The following is a 19,370-nucleotide window of genomic DNA, read 5'->3' on the forward strand; positions in this document are numbered from 1 at the left end:
TGCAGAGTCTGCAGGTGATTGCTTCTCAGCCAGGGAATGAACAATCTGTGTGTTGAAGGAAGCTGCAAGCACAGCCACTGCTGGAGCTAAAACCCACCCTGCGACATCCAGGCGAAAGACGCTGTGTTTGTAAGTGTCAGATAGGTGAGCAGAACCTGTTAGTAAGCGCCCAGCCGGGCTAGGACTTTTATTTTTGTTGTACTTAGAAAGCACGGTGTTGCTGTATATTTTGTTTGCTGGACTGTTTGTACCACGAATAAACGCCAAGATCTGCTTTATAAATTCCAAGTCTGCTGTGAACTGTGTCCAAACACACCCTACCCCGGGAAGATCCCTTACAGGGTTTACAACCACTTTAAAACTAGCTCTATTAGTGGCAGTTACTTGGGCTAGAAGGGTCAGCAAGCTTCAGGCCTTTTCAATCATTGAACCTTTTTACACTTTTTTTCCGGACTGGGTAGTTCTGAGGACAGGCCAAGGTTTTTTGCCAAAGGTCTCTTTCGTTTTCCATAGATCCCAGGAGGTAATTCTGCTAACTTTCTGTCAATCACTGTTTGGATGTGAGAAGATGCTTGTTACATTATCTTGAGGTTATAAAGGGGTTTAGAAAATTCTCTGTTTATACTGTTCTCGGGGGGCCGCGTAAAGCGGAGCTTCTAAAAACACAATGGGAAGATGGCTTCAGATGGCCATCAAAGAAGCTTATAGGGCCCCCGGAAATAGAACCTCACTCAGGGGTGGTGGCCCATTCAACCCGTGCTGTGGCAGCATCCTGGGCAGAACGAACTGGTGCTTCGCCAAGACAAATCTGCAAAGCAGCCATGTGGACGAGTTTCTCCACCTTCACCCGTCACAAGAGGATGGACTTACTCTCAGTCGCAGAGCAATCTTTCAGCAGGAAAGTGCCGCTGGTGGTGGTCCCAGCCCAGAGTAAGCTCTTGCCTATCAGCTCCAGGTGCTGTCCTAAAAGAGGATTTGGGGAAAAACTTAGTTAGGCTTACTGGTAACAGTATTTCGTGGAGTCTTTCAGGATAGCCCCTATGACCCTCCCTTGATTGTGATTTTTACTGTGGCATTGTTGCTATGTTTTGTTCATATTTTTCAGCATGGCTGGAGGTACTTCATAACAACGGAGCCCATGGTGGAAGTGTCCAGACTTTAAAGTGGTGACTGCAGTGTTTCATGGGAAATTGGGTGGAGCTGCGCTCTCTCCAGCTGCTATCCTGAAAGACTCCTAAAAATACTGTTACCAGAAAGTCTAAGGTTTTTTTTTTCTGATGCTCTTAGGATGTGGGTGGACCCTTGGCACCCTCAATAGCAAAGTGGGACTGTTGGTCCTGCATTGTATGTAATGGCATCAGAATGTCTGCTACAAGCTTTTAACCTTCAGAGTGTGGGGGTCCTGTTTGAATAAATTATACCCCAGCCTGAGGTGGAGCTTTAATAAAATGGACACTTGATCGAAGAGGTGAGGAGGATCCTGAGAATATTCTCAGAATCCTCCTCACCTCTCCGATCAAGTGTCCATTTTTATTAAAGCTCCGCTTTAGAGTTTTCCTCCTGTTGCTCCTGCGTTGTATGTAATGACATCAGAATCCCCGTAACAAGCTTCTAGCCTGCGTACCGGGGTCCCGTTTGAGTAAATTCTACCTCAGCCCAAAATGGGGCCTTAGTAAAATGGACTCCTGAATGATGAGGTGAGGAGGATTCTGGGAATGTCATTTAATTTTTCTATTTGTGTTCAGATCTAGAGTTTTCCTCCTGTGAAGTCTGGAGATCATATGACCATCACATTGCCTCCACCTCCCTCCCTAATAGAATAGAGAAATACAAAGAAGATTCTAGAAGTCACCAGAGAGATGATGGAGGAGAGGTGAGGAGGATTCTGGGAATTCTGGGACATTATCCAGTAACAGACAAGGGATGTGTCTGGATGGTGACTGTATCATTGTGTGTGTCAGGTTCCTATAAGGTGTCAGGATGTCACTGTCTATTTCTCCATGGAGGAGTGGGAGTATTTAGAAGGACACAAGGATCTCTACAAGGACGTCATGATGGACAATCAGCCGCCCCTCACATCACCGGGTAAGAGGAGACTTTATTGTAAAGGAGAGAGCAGTACGGAGGCTCCACCTAGATCCCCCATCATCTGATAAATACATAGAAGCAATGTATTACAGAATACTTTATTATTCCCAAAGGGAAATTGGGAAATTGTTATGACACAGGCACACTTAACAAGATCACAACAATAAACTGAAAAAGGTGCAAAAACACAACAAAATTACCAATAACAGTAATTGGCACAACAAAAAAAAAAACTAAATTATAACTACACTACAAATAAAACATCCATACAATTAAAATGCAACATAGAATAAATAACACAGATTAAAATAACAATCAAACTACCAAATACAAATAATATACCACTTTCTCCAACACCACCCCAAATAATAACCAACACAATACCAACATACTATAAAAACAACATAAAATCCTGGTCATAAACCATAATTAAATCTTCACCCCCAGCCCTCACAGAAAAGAATTATACATTTTTGTTCGCCACAGGCAAAAATGATTCCCTATGTCACTCTGTGGTGCACCGTGGGTGTAACAATCTATCACTGATGGTACCCCGCAGACTGACCAGCGTATTGTGGAGTGGGGGAGAGGAGTTGTCCAAGATTGAACGTAACTTGAACATTCTCATCTCCAACACTGTTGTAAAAGACTCCAATTTCAATCCAACAACATCACAGGCCTTTGCGAATCAGTTTGTTGAGTCTGTTGGCGTTGGACACCCTAAGCCTGCTTCCCCAGCAGGCCACTGCATACAGGAGAGTGCTGGCCACTACAGACTCCTAATACAGCATCGTCTGGCAGATGTTAAAGGACCTCAGTTTCCTCAAAAAGTAGAGGCGGCTCTGGCCCTTCCTGTAGAGCATCTCAGTGTTCTTGCTCTATTCCAGCTTTACTATTTATGTGCACCCCCAGATACTTGTAACTCTCTACTATCTCCACATCCACTCCTCGGATGGAGATTGGGGTCACTGGTATTCAGTCAATGTGTGTGTTTCCTACAGATGGATCCAGTAATGTGAACCCACCAGAGAGATGTCCCCGTCCTCTGTATTCCCGGGATTCCACACAGGAAGGTCACACCATCCCTCACCATCATCAGGTAGATGATTGACAATTATTGGTAGATATGATTTATACACAGCATGTTTGTTACAATGAATATTTTATTATATATTCAGAGTGGAAACCTCGGGAATGATAATATTGATGTTAAAGAAGAGTATAAAGAGGAGGATGAGGAGTATGGAGTGATGGAGGAGTTTTCAGAAGGACACAAGGATATGATGGAGCCACCTAATACCAGGAACCCACCAGAGAGATGTCCCCGTCCTCTGTATTCCCGGGATTCCACACAGGAAGATCACACCATCCCCCACTGTTACAAGGTTGGTGGGACAGAGTTTATAAAAACACAATCTCATGGAGATAATGTGTGGATTTTTTATGTGCTATCACAAAAATAAAGATTATATTTTTCAGATCATGATCTCTCTCATTTTCTTGATTTAGAGTGGAGATCCAATCGATATAGAATTTGAGGTGAAATCAGAAGAAGAAGAGAGGTATATGAGGGATGATCAGCAGTCTATGGAGGAGGATGGAATAACGGGGACATTTATAGAGGAGGACACTCCTACAGAGATCAGCGCAGGTGGGTCATTAACACTAAATACATTCCTCCACCCATACTGCTCACTGATTGGTCCAGAGTAGGGCGGGGGCTGGGTGATATCAGCCTGTAATCCCCTGCTCGCTGTCCTGAGCTGTGTTCCCCGTCCTGTGTTCCTGGATTTCTCTCCGATTAATCTTCCTTCTCTCTGCTGCAGACACAATTTATGTATCTAGACTGGATTTATGGAGATTCTGGGGTTCAGCTGGCAGCAAAATGTGGATTTTCACCATAGATGTTACTAGACCTAGGCACCTGGGGTATGTGCTTTGGGTCTTCTGGCAATATCTATGACAGAACAATTTTCCCAGGGTTACTTGCTCTGTTGTCTGTTGTCTGCTGGCTGTGCCGGGTGGAGGGATATGTCTGTATAGTCTCAGACCCAAGTCACTGAGTGCAGTCTCAGGAGATGGGAGGCAGCGGTGTGGGATCTCTGCAACTTGTCTCATGTAAATATTTAAGCTTCCACTGATTAGTGAATACCAATATTATCTATTATTACCTTACACTGTATCATTTACATTGTACATTATATACTCCTCACCCCTGCACTATATACTCTATGTTGTACATTATATCATTCTAAAACTATATAGTCCTATCTGTTGGTTCTTATGCAATACATAGCCCTGGCATCTGGTCTCTCCCTTCTACTCACTTCTATATATACAAAATATGTATTCTCTTTTGTTACACCCATTTCCTACCAGCTGTACATTTTATATCTGATGATTTGATAGGAGTGTGACGGAACCAATTCCACACTCTGATTGAGTGCTTTCGTCAGTATACCGCTTCCTAAGTCTGAATATAGATATCAGCTATTCCAACCGGTCACAAGCACAAAACAAGACGACACTTGCTTAGCTTCTCAACATTGACTGCTTTATTAGAACCAAAATGCCAAGTATTTATAATACAGTAGAAGACTAAAACCTAACCTAATTAGCATGAGCTAATTATCTAAATCAACACTCAGACTAGTTGACTGAGGGATAAGACTTTTCGGCTCCTAGCTCAGTAACAATTCAATAAACATTACCATAAACATCAACACAGGGTTAATTATCCCAAACAACAATGTGTGGAATACTATTACAAGCCAGACTAGACTCATTTACATTATACAAGCCAACAGACAGGTGGCTGGAGTTCATGACATTAGCATCTGACAGTGTGTGTCCTAACAGCATGAGACAACACACAACATATATACAGCATTGAATCTGACTAGCACAGATTATAGTGGGGTTCTCATTCACCCTGTGCCCCTTAAAATCCAGGGCCCATAATCGCATTCAGTCCTCTCAAAAAGCCTGTGTCCCGGCTAGGTCTGTCACAGGAGCACAGACTTTTACATGTTCATAATAATGTGATAACATTGTTAAACTTTGGAACCTTAAACAGAAAGTGATAATGGGGGAGGAGTCAATAACCCAATGATGGGGGTCTTCAGGATCAGTCCAGTCTTCATCTTGGTTGTTCTCCCCCCATCCTCACTCTCTGACCTCTGGTGGGGCTCAGCCCCGCTGTTATTCATGACTAAATCATGGACTAAATAAGGAAGTGCAGGACTTCTTGTGTTGGGAAGATGGCAATGAGGGATAGAGGGGGAGGGGACACTCGTCCTATAATCCCCTCATCACTGTCACTCCTATAAAAGACAGTTCTCATTGTTTCCTCACTCTCTGACTAAGGTCCATGAATAAAGAAGTGATCTGGTAGGAGATCAGAGGACCCATTTACTAGTTACCTTGAGGGGGGAATTGTAAGATCCCCAGAGACAAAGCTGCCTGATGTGGGCGGAGTCCTGGTTTAGGCAGTGGCAGCTGGTGCTCAAAATTTTTGGGGGGACACAAACAAACTAAAAATTTTGGTTAAACTGAAAAAAAAAAACATCAAGTGCAGCCACTGTACCCATCAATTGCTGCCAGTGTGCCCATCAATTGCCACCACTATTCCACATAGTGGCACACTGGCAGCAATCAATTGCTGCCAGTGTGCCCCATAAATTGCTGCCAGTGTCCCCCGTAAATTGCTGCCAGTGTGCCCCATAAATTGCTGCCAGTGTGCCTAATCAATTGCCACCACTATGCCAAATCCATTGCTGCCAGTGTGCCCCATAAATTGCTGCGAGTGTGCCTAATCAATTGCCACCACTATGCCAAATCCATTGCTGCCAGTGTGCCCTATCAATTGCTGCCAGTGTTGCCATCAATTGCTGCCAGTGTTGCCATCGATTGCTGCCGGTGTGCCCCATCAATTGCCGCCGGTGTGCCCCGTCAATTGCTGTCAGTTTGCCCGTCAGTGTACCCCGTCAATTGACGCCAGTGTGCCCCATCATTTGCTGCTACTGTTCCCTATCAAATACTGCCAGTGTGCCCCCCCCTGCCCAGCACTTACCTGTCTTGGCACTGTCCTCCACGCTCCGAGTCCTCCATGTCTTCTCCTGTCCTCTTTCTGTCATCTCTGCTATGATTGGAAGCCTGATAGGCGTCCAATCACAGTGCCTTTCGCTTCAGCCAATCAGGTGACAGGTTAACCAGACCCGAGCACCTGATTGGCTGAGAAGTGGGTCAGCATTAGGGAAGCAATGTATTCGCTTCTCTAACACAACACTGTGTAAACAGCAAATGCACAGCATTGCGCCCGCTGTTTACCAATTTGGAAGCCTATTAGAGCCGACAGCTCTAATCAGGCGCTTCCAAAAACACTCCCGCTGCTATAATTCAGATGCCCCGCGCCCGCCAAGGGGCCAGACATCTGAATAGTGGGCGGCAGCGGCGACAATAGATAGATTCATGCATTGCATGAATCTATCTATTGGTGCAGGAGAGAGGGGGTGGTACTCCTGCGCCCTCTATGGATGCACCGCCACTGGGTTTTGGGGAACCAATCAGCTCATGTCTAGTAATAATCTTTGTATTTCTATTTTAGTAGATGGACGGGAGATGAGGAAAACCTCAGAGGATTGTCTCACTTTGTCTCCAGACTGTAAAGTAGAAGATGAGGACATCACACAGTATAGTCCAGGAGAAAACCCGACTACCTCAAATGTCCATCCGGCACCACACAGTGTAGATGGACCATCGTATTCCTCTTATCCTGAGGAACTTCAGACTGTGTGGGACGGTGTCGTCCTTCCAACAGAGAAGAGGCTTTCCTGTACTGAGTGCGGGAAGTGTTTCCCTTTTAAATCCAATCTTGATGTGCATAAAAGATCTCACACGGGGGAGAAGCCGTATTCCTGTCCTGAGTGCGGGAAATGTTTTTCAGTGAAGTCCCATCTTCACACACATCAGAGATCTCACACGGGGGAGAAGCCGTATTTCTGTACTGAGTGCGGGAAATGTTTTTCACAGAAGTCCACTCTTTCCAAACATCAGCGATCTCACACGGGGGAGAAGCCGTATTCTTGTCCTGAATGCGGGAAATGTTTTTCACGTAAGTCTGACCTTTGCACACATCAGAGATCTCACACAGGGGAGAAGCCGTATTCCTGTCCTGAGTGCAGGAAATGTTTTTCACGGATGTCTGCTCTTTACAAACATCAGAGATCCCACACAGGGGAGAAACCTTATTCCTGTCCTGAGTGCGGGAAATGTTTTTCAGTGAAGTCCAGTCTTTACACACATCAGAGATCTCACACGGGGGAGAAACCTTATTCCTGTCCTGATTGCGGGAAATGTTTTTCAGAAAAGTCCTATCTTTACAAACATCAGAGATTGCACACGGGGGAGAAGCCGTATGCCTGTCCTGAATGCGGGAAATGTTTTTCAGTGAAGTCCAGTCTTTACACACATCAGAGATCTCACACGGGGGAGAAACCTTATTCCTGTCCTGAGTGTGGGAAATGTTTTTCAGTGAAGTCCAGTCTTTACACACATCAGAGATCTCACACAGGGGAGAAACCTTATTCCTGTCCTGAGTGTGGGAAATGTTTTTCAGAAAAGTACTATCTTTACATACATCAGAGATTGCACACGGGGGAGAAACCTTATTCCTGTCCTGAGTGCGGGAAATGTTTTTCAGTGCAGTTCAGTCTTTACACACATCAGAGGTCTCACACAGGGGAGAAACCTTATTCCTGTTCTGAGTGTGGGAGATGTTTTTCACAGACATCCAGTCTTTCCAGACATCAGAGATCTCACATGGGGGAGAAGCCACTTTCCTGTCCTGAGTGAGGGAATTGTTCCTTACTGAAGTCCTGTCTTCCTGTACATCAGGGATCCCACACAACCCTTGAGGTGTATTAGTGCTTTGAGTGCGGGAAATGTCTTGTGTATGAATGTTGCTGGACATCACAGCTCTCATGTGGGGAAGAAGCACACCCTGATATACACCTCAGATATACTCCATGGCTGATCTTCATCATGTAAGAAACAGCTCAGAAGGAGATCAAAGATCACAAAAGACGTGGATGAAGTGTTGGTCATTGAAAGCAGGAGAAAAATAAAATTGACGTCATTACCTTTCATTGGCTGAGTACATTCCGTGGTGTAAGCTTTCACAAACACTTAAGAGGTCTGTTTAAAAAAAAAATTTGAACACATATGACAAGTATTTGCCCATCTGTGAGGAATGTTGGCAGTATTTATTCGTATAGTGATTTCCTATGATCATCAGCTCCATCTATTGTCCATAATATAGTATTCCATATTTTTCTACTAATGGAGATATTTCAGGAAAAATACTTCATTATGGCCAATAGATGGAGCTGACAATCATAGGAAATCCCTGTGTTAATCTGTGGCCAGATTATGTAACATCTGGAGAAATGCTTGTTGTGATGATAATGTGAACTGGACACCCCAAAAACTCTGTGAGAAGAACCAGGGCAGTCATGCTGTTTAGAATTTAGAGGTGATGTGTATATCTTTTCCATGTGCACCTTATTGCAAAGGCTGGTTATAGATTGCGGTGGTTGTCACTTGTCTCCACAGCTTGTCGGCAGAATTTGGCATGGGGACATACGGGATGCCTTCAACTGTCGTTATGCTCTTGCTGGGAGCCCATTGTGCCCCTGTGCCTTTAAGGAGGAGTGGGCTTCCTCCAGGCAAACCTTCCCTTAATCTGCCCACTGCTATATGTGCTCCAACCTAGAGTTAGAGCCGCAGTATATAGCTTGGCGTGGGCACTGCGGCTTACACATATGTTTGTGTGCACCTAGAACCTCTGTTTTTAGTGTGAATTGTTAGACAAGACAATTTGTTTAGTTTTTTTGCAGTGTGTCTGGTAAGTGTGCTGGGAAATATTTATGTTCTTTGTGATGTAGAATAGGAGGCGCCTAACAGCAGTGATCTGCTTTCCATAATCCTGGGAAGACATCTTCTGCAATTCACACATTTCCAGCTGCATTCCAAAACATCCTTAACAGTCCATTGATAGGACACATCAGAACCTCTTATCCAAATCAACCAACATCACAACAAAGCATGGCAGGCAGGCAACCGTTTGATCACAATACACATCCCAGTCTGACTCCAATAGCCATCATAATCCCTTCGAGTCCAGGGTTATCTAATTAGAACAGCAAGCAGATATCTGTCCTCGATTATAGTATCAGACTCATTATCTGTCATAAATAGTTCAGCAGGTAGAAAAGCCCAATACACATTTCTGGATGGCTATTATGGGATATTACTACCCACAAAGTCACAATGTAAGTATGTTTTGTAACTTTTGAGATGATACCAATACAGCATGAATAAGGGCAACTTTACCTGTCTCTATTAATTAGCAGCATTGTAAGCCTGAACACCTCTATATTAGAAGGTACGGAAGGCAGGTGGGACACATTACATCTCCTTGCTGAAATAGACATCTGCTACCCATCATATTTGTATTCATTCACAAGTTAATTTCATGCTGGACAATAATATACCAGTTACCAGAATGTAACCTGTAGGTATTCCAAGATATTAATACCTGTAGAAAACTGTATCCAAGGGTATATCGGCTACATGGTCGCTGTGACATCCCGTCGGTTACACCTCAGACCTTCTCATACCTTCTCATTGGTCAGATCATTTCTGTCCATACCCTCCTCAGGAAACAGAAAAGAGGGACTCCATAAGTCGAGAGCTCTCCTTTACCATAAAACAAGAACATCAGTCAAGATTTCTGTGAGACAATGATCCATCTTACGCCCATTGACAGGACTTTGCCAAATGGACAAAACCAGGACTTCTCTAAGTATTTTAACTTTTAAACCCTTTATGATTTCTGTTACATTATTGTCTCTTCCTTTGTCTGACCTTTTTCTGTAAATATAATGTTTACACCATTTTACCTGTTTTTCTTATTAAATTTTATTTTAAAATTGTTAATATTGTCTCTAATGCACTAAGACAGAACTTAAAGGACCCTGTCTTTTTGAAGAGTGCTACTATATGGTAAATCTCTGGAATATTTCTGTCTGTGGTGACAGTGGGTATTACAGTCATAATTTTTATTGTGAGTAGTTGATAGGCCAGATGCTATCTGGTGCCACTTTGGGATGTAAATTGTTAAATGCGTAGTACCCAGTGAGGATTGCTGTCAGTCTGTTGGCACTTGGATTGGGGTCCCGTGAGCTGGAAAATCTTTTTGCAGGGTATGGCTGAGAGTATCAGTGACAATGAGTTGTGAGTTTGATAAGCCATTTGTCACAAGGTGGTGAAGGTGACCGGGGTCTCGCACCACATTCGCACAGGAAGCCACATCTTCTTCTAATATGCAGAGCTTTTAGAGATAATTCCATGGAGGAACACACAGCCTTCCTGAAGGAGAACTACATCTGCTACAAGTGCTGCTCATCAACCTCACGGAATGTGACTGCTCAGTTCACAACACAGCTTTACACCCAGGACCAGCCCCATGGACTTTACAATGCACTCACAGCACTAGTGAGCATAGCGGGGAGGAGGAACACACTGCTACAACTTCAGCAGAGATCTCTATACAAAGCACAGAGACCGGAAAAGGGAACCATAGGTGGCAGGCCCTATTCCAAAATCTGTCTAGTCAGAGTTTACCCAGCAGGCCAAAGGAACAAAGCCATTAAGCTTTATGCAATTCTTGATGATCAAAGTAACAAGTCTTTATCCAGCTCAACCTTCTTTGACATATTCGGCATTAAAGGTTCTAACATTCACTACTCTTTAAGATCTTGTACAGGAATAGTGGAGACAGCAGGGAGGAAAGCATCTGGCTACCTAGTCGAGTCTATTGATGGTCAAACGTACCCGTCCTTACCAACTCTTATTGAATACAATTCATACACCAGATGCAGCAGTTCATCACCCACACTTGAAACACACAGCGCACTTGATACTAGAACGTGAGCCTCAGGCTCAGATCGTCCTACTCCTTGGGAGAAATATCTTACGAGTCTATAAAGTGAGAGCTCAAATTAATAGTCCCCACAATGCTGCCTATGCACAGGAGTTAGACCTAGGATGGGTAATTATAGGAGATGTCTAACATGCACAAACCTTAACAGCATGCTTACGAGTACATTAGAGAATGGACGTCCCTCCCTTCTCCCTTTTCCAGTCATGCCATAACTACTTCCTCATAAAGGAATTGCCATACACTACCCACTTACCTTGTCCCTTCATAGGCCCCTCCAGTGACAACCTTGCCTTTGACCATGACCAAAACCATTTAGTGTGCACAGTCTTTCAAAGAACTAAAGAGGACAATCGGATGGCAATGTCTATTGAGGATGAATTCTTCTTGGTGATAACGAAGCAGGGAATAGTTAAAGATGACACAAACAGATGGGTCGCACCTCTTCTCTTCAGACCACAGAGGCGATGCCTACCTAATAACAGAGACCAAGTACAAGGGTGTTTATCTTCTCTTCAACTTAATTTTTGAAGAAAGCCAAAGATTAGAGACCACTTCTTTTCTTTCACTGAGAAAATCTTTGAGAACAGTCATGCAAAAATGTCTCCCACTCTTAAAGACAAAAGAGTGCTGGTACCTACTCATATTTGGAGTATACTGACCCAAGAAGCTGGTTCAAATCAGAGTAGTGTTTAACTCTAGTGCCAAATTCGATGGTGTCTCCCTAAATGATGTCCTCCTTGACAGGTCCAGACTTCAATAACAAACTTCTGGGGGTGTGCTTATGCTTTCACAGAGACTATGTTGCTTTAATAGCTGACATCCAACAGATGTTCCATTGCGTCCTTGTCAGGGAGAAAGACAGAAACCTCTGGAGATTTCTTTGGTTTTGAGATAATGACACCTCCAAAGACATCATTGAGTACCGCATGAGAATACACATCTTTGGCAACAGCTCTTCTTCTGCAGTTCCTATCTATGGACTCAGACATTCTGAGGGTGAGCCTGAGTATGGCTCAGATACCAGACAGTTCAGAGAAAAGGACTTTTATGTAATGAATGTTTAATTCATGTTATGTCTCTTCCAATGAGTCTGCAATTAGTCTCCTAAAAAGAGCTCATCAAATGTTAGTCTGCTCCAATCTCAGGCTTCATAAGATCGCTTCCAACAGTAATGAAGTATTGGAAGCTGTCCCCTCCTAAGACCACTCTAATGATCTAAGAGACTTATGCCCCGTACACATGAGTGGAAATTCTACCAGCAAAAGTCCAATGTGAGCTTTTGATCAGAAATTCTGACCGTGTGTATGCTCCATTGGACTTTTGCTGGCGGAATTTCCAGCAAAAGATTGAGAGCAGGTTCTCTAGTTTTCCATCGGAAAAAGTTCCTATTGGAAATTCCGATCGTCTTTATGCAATTCCGACATGCAAAAACCACTCATGCTCAGAAACAATTTGACGCATGCTCGGAAGCATTGAACTTCATTTTCTCGGCTTGTCATAGTGTTGTACATCAACTCGTTCTTGATGGTCAAAAGTTCAGAGAACTTTTGTGTGACCGTGTGTATGCAAGCCAAGCCTGAGCGGAATTCCGTTGGAAAAAACATCCAAGATTTTTCAGACGGAATTCCGCTCGTGTGTACGGGGCATTAGACCTGGTGACAGACTCTTTACCTGTACAACACAGTCTTGGTCTGCTATGGGACTTGAAATCAGATTCCTTTACCTTACAAATAAACACAGAGGAAAAACATTTTACTTGTAGGGCTGCCCTGTCCATGATTAATAGCCTGTGGGATCCATTAAGATTTGCAGCCCCTTTCATCATTCAAGGTAAGGCACTACTTGGAGACTTAAGTCATGAAACATCTGACTGGGATGGCCCATTGCTCCCCACTAAAGAAAACTCTTGGGTAGAGTGGTGAAATTCTCTGACAGATTTACCTGATCTGCAGGTTTTATGCCCATATGCTCTTATGCTCCTGTAAACTTTACAGAGGTACAAAGCCAAAAACGTTGCAAAATTCTTCCCCAGATCTCCCTGCAATTGCAACCGGCTCACCTGCAAACAGTGCAGTACCTTTGGATGCTTTGTCGGTGGTCCTTGAAACGTTCGTTGCCAGGGTGGAGGGGGCGTGCGATCACAAGGGGGTATAAAACGACCCCTGCCCCACGTCCTCCGGGGAGAGCTCTGATCAGACTCAGGCCCCGAGGTGACTGGCGGCCCCTCTTCTGATGTGTCAGAGGATGCTGACCAGGACCTTTCGGACAGTGAGGATGATTCCGGGTCCGCGCAGGAAAAAGTGCTAGTTGGAGCACTTATCACCGCTGTGCATGATACCCTGAAAATACAGGATGCAGCATTATCTTCTGCTGAGGTGGCTGTCCCTTTTGGGTCCCGTAAGCCAGCCTGTACACCTAAGGTGTTTCCGTATCTGACTTATTTTGATAAGTTCATATACAAGGAATGGAGAAGCCTGCAATGGACCTTTTCGGTCCCAAAAAGGATGGTGGTGCGGTACCCCTTTGAAGAGAGCCTCCTTAAAAAATGGTCGGCTCCCCCGGTCATGAACCCCCCAGTATCCAGATTAAATAAAGTAACCATGATTCTGGTAGAGGGGGCTCCTGCATTTAAGGACCCTACCAACAGGAGGGCCGAGGAAGTGGCCCGGTCCATGTTTACAGTGGTGGGGTCAGCTCTACGACTGGTATTGGCCATGGCATTGGTGTCGCAGACCCTTACTGAGTGGGCAAATTGCACGTGAATTGGAAAAGCAACAGTTCCCTCCAGTCTGCATACAACTAGCAGACCAGTTGGTGCACAGCCTTAAGTATGTCTGTGATGCGGCCCTGGATACACTCCCACTGCTCTCCAGAGCATCGGTATCAGCAGTGGTGCTATGGCGCCTAATCTGGCTGAAATGCTGGTCTGCAGACCAGGCATCTAAGAAAGCCTTGACGGATTTGCCCTTCTTTGGTGAGCGGCTATTTGGAGCTTCGCTGGATGACATTATTAAGAATGTTACAGGTGGGAAGAGCATGTTGCTCCCCCAGTCCAAGAAGGGTAAGGAGCCACACCGCAGGCAAGGGCCCTCCTTTTCCGCTCAAAAGAGGCTTTTTCGTCCACCCGGGGCTTCAGGTAAGCGCTCCCAGTCGGACAGGGCGACTGCAGAGGGACAAAAGCGTCCCTGGTCTCTCTCGCAAGCCTGCGGGCAAAAGTACTACCACATGAAGGTTTGCCCCCGCCCGACACACAGGTGGGGGGTCGCCTTCGGGAGTTTGCAGCTCGTGGGCCTCCCGGCTGTCTGACCAATGGGTCTGTGAACTGATTTAATTGGGGTACAAGATAGAGTTCCTCTCTTGGCCACCAAACAGATTTTTTCCCTCCAGCATACCCTTACTCCCGTCTCACCGGGAGGCTCTGTTTAGGGCAGTAAGGGGCCTGCTCAGTTGCGGGGTGATAGTGCCTGTTCCAAAACCGGAAAGGTTTCAGGGATTCTACTCCAATCTGTTTGTAGTCCCCAAAAATGAAGGGGTACATCCAATCCTGGACCAAAAAGCTCTCAATTGCTTTGTGAAAGTACAAAGGTTCAGGATGGAATCAGTTCGCTCTGTAGTCGCTGCACTCCATCAGGGGGACTCCCTGGTGTCTTTGGACATCCAGGATGCGTACTTACATATACCCTTATGCCTCAGGCATCAGAGGTTTCTGCGATTTGCAGTGGGGGAAGAGCACTACCAGTTTGTGGCTCTCCCCTTTGGCCTGGCTTCAGCACCCCGATTCTTTACCAAAGTATTGGCTCCAATTTTAGTGTTGTTGCCACAACATGGGATTGCAATCGTGGGGTATCTGGATGATCTCCTTCTGAGAGCAGATTCCATCTCAGAATTAAGGGAGGATGTGGCGATCACCATGCAAACTCTACAGGAGTTTGGGTGGGTGTTGAACCTCAAAAAGTCGTTACTAGTGCCTACTCAGTGTCTGGAGTACCTAGGCTTACTTCTGGACTCCGTGGAGGCGAGAGTGTTTCTCCCGTCAGACAAACTTCAGACTCTCTGAGCCGCGGTGAAGCTGTTGATGAACAGCAGGTAGTCGTTGCTGCGTTTTTGCATGCAAGTTCTGGGCTTCATGGTAGCCTCCTTCGAGGCGGTACCGTACTCCTAATTTCACACCAGAGTCTTGCAGAGGGAGATACTGTCCAAATAGGACAAATCTCTGTTATCCCTGGATTGGCAGATTCGGGTGAGCCAGTTAGTCAGGGACTCCCTTCTCTCCCTGGTGGCTGAGATCTCCGGCCCTTCGGTCCGGGAAATCGCTCCTGCCTCTTCATTGGACGGTGATCACAACGGACGCCAGCCTGACCGACTGGGGTAGAGTACTGGGAGTACAATCGACCCAGGGCCTCTGGTCGAGGGAGGAATCCCAGTTACGAATCAATGTGCTTGAGCTTTGAGCGATCAGGCTATGCCTCTCCACATGGTTGATGAGACTACAAGGGCATTCGATCAGAATCCAGTCAGACAACGCCACAGCGGTGGCATATGTCAACCATCAAAGAGGAACAAGAAGCTTGACTACAACACGGGAAGTCGCTCACATCCATCGGTGGGCAGAGTGATACCTACCGGCCCTGTCGGCCATATATATTCCGGGAGTAGAAAAATGGCAGGCGGACTATCTAAGTCGCCAGGTGCTTGACCCAGGAGAATTGTCATTGCATCCCGAGGTGTTCAGGCTCCTTTGCCTGCGGTGGGGCACACCAGATGTGGATCTTCTGGCCTCTCGGCTCAATCAGAAGGTGCGGAGGTTCGTGTCCAGGACAAGAGATCCTTGGGCGGATTCGTCAGACGTGTTGGTGGCTCCATGGGAGCAGTACCAGCTGATATACGACTTCCCTCCACTCAAACTGTTACCGCAGTGGGGATTCCAGTAATACTGATTGCCCCAGATTGGCCTTGACGTCCTTGGTACACCGACCTAGTACGCCTGGTAGCGGATGCTCCTTGCCGGTTGCCAATGTGAGAAGATCTCCTATCGCAAGGTCCGATACTCCATCCTGCTTTACAGTCGCTGGTTTCAATGGCATGGCTGTTGAAAGCCAGGTGCTAAGGTACGAGGTTTGTCGGACTCGGTAATCTCCACTATGCTGAGAGCATGAAAATCTTCTTCTCGGAGGATATACCATTGTACGTGGCGTCCACACATCTATTCCGTTTCCAGGATCCTGCTGTTCTTACAGCGAGGAGTGGACCAGAAGCTGGCCTTGAGCACCATCAAGGGACAGATATCAGCCTTGGCTGTTTTTTTCCAACGACCCCTGGCCTCTCACTCATTTGTTCAGGGGGCTCGATATGTAGTCCCTCCGGTGCGACCACCCCTACCTCCGTGGCATCTGAACCTGGTGCTATCGACACTTCAGAAGCCGCCATTTGAGAACATCAGGGAAACCCCCTTGTTGACTCTTTCTCAGAAAGTGGTCTTCCTAGTGGCTATTAGCCCCTGTACACACGGTCGGAGATTTCCATAACCAAATCCGTCGGATTCTGCCCGTCGGATTTTGTCCGAAACTGTTGCATACACACGGTCGGACAAAGTTGGCTAAAAATACGATCTTTCAGAACGCGATGACGTAATTTCGTTACGATGGGACTACATTCAGGCTAGTAGCCAATAGCTTTGATGTAGGAATTTGATCTGAGCATGCGTGGCACTTGGTCCGATGAAAATACTCTACACATGATCGGATTAGGTCCGTCCGGCCCAGTTGGTCGGGAAATATTTCCAACATGTTGGAAAATTGGGTCGGACGGAGATTCGGACGGAATCAGTCCAATGCATACCACACACAGTCGGATTATCTGACGACACGGTCCTATAAGACTCATTCCGACAGATTCTCCGACCTGCCAGGAGGGTTTCTGAGCTGACGGCCTTGTCCTGCAAGTCGCCCTATCTGGTTATCCACAAGGATATGGTGGTGTTTGCGTCCGCAACCTTCTTTTCTGCCGAAGGTGGCATCGGCTTTCCATCTCAATGAGAAACGTGTGTTACCATCTCTGTGTCCTAAACCGACACACCCTAAGGAGGTGGCCCTTCATTCCCTGGATGTGGTCCAGGCCCTAAGGGTATACCTGTCTGCTACGGCTCCCTTCCGGAAATCAGATTCTCTGTTTGTTTCGGTTGCTGGTCTGAAAAAAGGGCTGGCGGTCTCATCAACCACCATCTCACTGTGGATCAGACAGATCTTGGTCCACAGTGAGTGCCCCCCTTTCCTGTCACGGCCCATTCCACCAGGACAATTGGGACCTCTTGGGCATTCCGACATCACTTGGTTGTCCGTTCACACTTTCACAAAGTTCTACAAAGTTTATGTAAGCGCATCTTCTGATGCCTGCTTTGGCCGCAAAGTTTTGCAGGAGGCCATGTAATGTTTCAATTTACACTCTTTCTTCTTGTTAGAGAAAGTTACATTTTGATTGTCAATGCATTCTGATGCATATGTTGACCCCAAGTTCTCCTGCGGTTGGTTCAGATGGTGACTCCTCCGTTGGGGAGCCTCTCTGGTTGTGAGTGAAGTTATGTTTGCTGTTTCCACCCCTCATTATGACACTGCTTGGGGACGTCCCTACAGTCAAGATTAATGGAGCTGTGTCCGTCAATGAACGAAAGAGAAAATAGGATTTTTGTACTCACCGTAAAATCCTTTTCTCTGAAGTTCATTGACGGACATAGCACCCTCCCCTCCTATTAGTTTACATTATACTGGTTGTTGACGTACTGAGCTGCAGGAAGCAGGCTTAGGGGTTATTGCCAGAGGGACCGCCCCCTGTGCGGAACTGTACAGTTCTGTTGTTTTTCACATGTATTACATGTTCTGCCTAGTCCTCTCCTGAAGGTGGCGTAATAACCCTACGGTCAAGATTAATGGAGCTGTGTCCGTCAATGAACTTCAGAGAAAAGGATTTTATGGTGAGTACAAAAATCCTATTTTTCAACTCAATCACTTGCTGACCAGTTGCCATCATTATACGGCGGCAGGTCGGCTCATTCCTGCAAATTGCTGTACCAGTACGGTGGTCACTTTAAGAGCTATAGTTGGTATGTGCTGCACGGCGGGGGAGCTGATGCATGTGGTCGGCAGGCACGATGCCGCCAGCCACCCGCAATCGCTCCACAGAGAGCTAGAACAACAGCTAGATCAATGTAAACAAACAGATCCCCGTTCTGACAGTGAAGTACAGAGTGATCGCTTGTTCCTAGTGATCAGAAACAATGTTCTCTCTGTACTCCCTGTCAGTCTTCCCCCCACAGTTAGAAACACCTCCCTAGGGAACACTTAAATCCTTCATTGCTCCCTAGTGTTAACCCTTTCCCTGCCAGTGTCATTTATACAGTAATCAGTGCATTTTTATAGCACTGATCGCTGTAGAAATGTCACTGGTCCCAAAAAATTGTCCAATCTGTCTGCTGCAATGTCGCAGTCCAGCTAAAAATTGCTGATCGCTGTCATTACTAGTAGGATAAAAAAATATAATAAAAATGCCATAAATAGGGGGCGCATGCACAGTGCAAAGCAGGAAGGAAGCAGCGGCTAAGAGCTCAGTGAGTGACGGAGAATAACGGCGCTTCCCCGGGGCTATTTAGGCACATTTCTTCCCTGATTTTTCTCCACGTCCCCTGCGGAACAATCAGCGCATGCTGGGACCTAAAAATCGCCACAATAAACCGGCTCAAAGGTCCCTAACAACTTACCTGCTTAGGGAAAGTAAGTAAGGGAGCAAAGCAATATGGCCCAAGATGTCACCCAGCCAGAAAAGACAGACACGCTCCCTAGCTGCAGACTCTTTACCAGCACACTCCATGGGAGAATGTGAGTACTCACTGCAGCTCACTAAAGCTGATCTGGATGAGAGTCTCACTATAATGTATAAGATTGCTCAGAAATTTCAGTCAGAGCTGCACAAAGCTACCAACACTTTGTGCTTAGAGATTGCAGCTCTGGATAACAGGACTGATTTATTAGATCAATCACGATTAGCTTAGCCTGGCTTATTCAGATCTTAGGAAGGAACGTGATTCTCTCTCTGAGACCGTGTTACAACTCCAAGCCCACCTAGAGGACCTGGACAATAGGAACAGATGCAATAATCTCAGGGTGCATGGGGTCCCAGAGACTATAACCAATCTACTTCCAGCTGTACAAAAGCTGTTCCAGTCTCTCCTCCCTGACTATCCTCTCTCTGCCTCATGAAATACCCCTAATATTCATTTGGAGGGCAT

General features: G+C 45.8%; 2 protein-coding genes across 7 annotated transcripts in view; one reads left to right on the forward strand and one right to left on the reverse strand.

The window, feature by feature from the left end:
* Window positions 1-19,370, reverse strand: part of LOC143989539 (uncharacterized) — a 427,264-nt gene that overhangs the window by 273,317 nt on the left and 134,577 nt on the right. The window lies entirely within an intron of this gene.
* Window positions 1-19,370, forward strand: part of LOC143989627 (uncharacterized) — a 111,132-nt gene that overhangs the window by 8,842 nt on the left and 82,920 nt on the right. Inside the window, exons 2-7 of one of the 3 annotated variants that reach the window (XM_077489869.1) lie at window positions 1,746-1,873; window positions 1,962-2,085; window positions 3,090-3,187; window positions 3,267-3,473; window positions 3,598-3,739; window positions 6,695-10,086. In XM_077489869.1, the coding sequence (XP_077345995.1) occupies window positions 2,001-2,085; window positions 3,090-3,187; window positions 3,267-3,473; window positions 3,598-3,739; window positions 6,695-7,941 (1,779 nt within the window). In that variant the 5' untranslated portion in view covers window positions 1,746-1,873; window positions 1,962-2,000 and the 3' untranslated portion in view covers window positions 7,942-10,086. Of the gene's footprint in view, window positions 1-1,745; window positions 2,086-3,089; window positions 3,188-3,266; window positions 3,474-3,597; window positions 3,740-6,694; window positions 10,087-19,370 lie in introns of those variants that run through there. The other 2 variants (XR_013277050.1, XM_077489871.1) reach the window with 2 other exon arrangements.

The sequence above is a fragment of the Lithobates pipiens genome, unplaced genomic scaffold (assembly GCF_037356315.1).
Source record: "Lithobates pipiens isolate NorthernLeopardFrog02 unplaced genomic scaffold, aLitPip1_a1.2 Scaffold_18, whole genome shotgun sequence".
Lineage (NCBI taxonomy): Eukaryota > Metazoa > Chordata > Amphibia > Anura > Ranidae > Lithobates > Lithobates pipiens.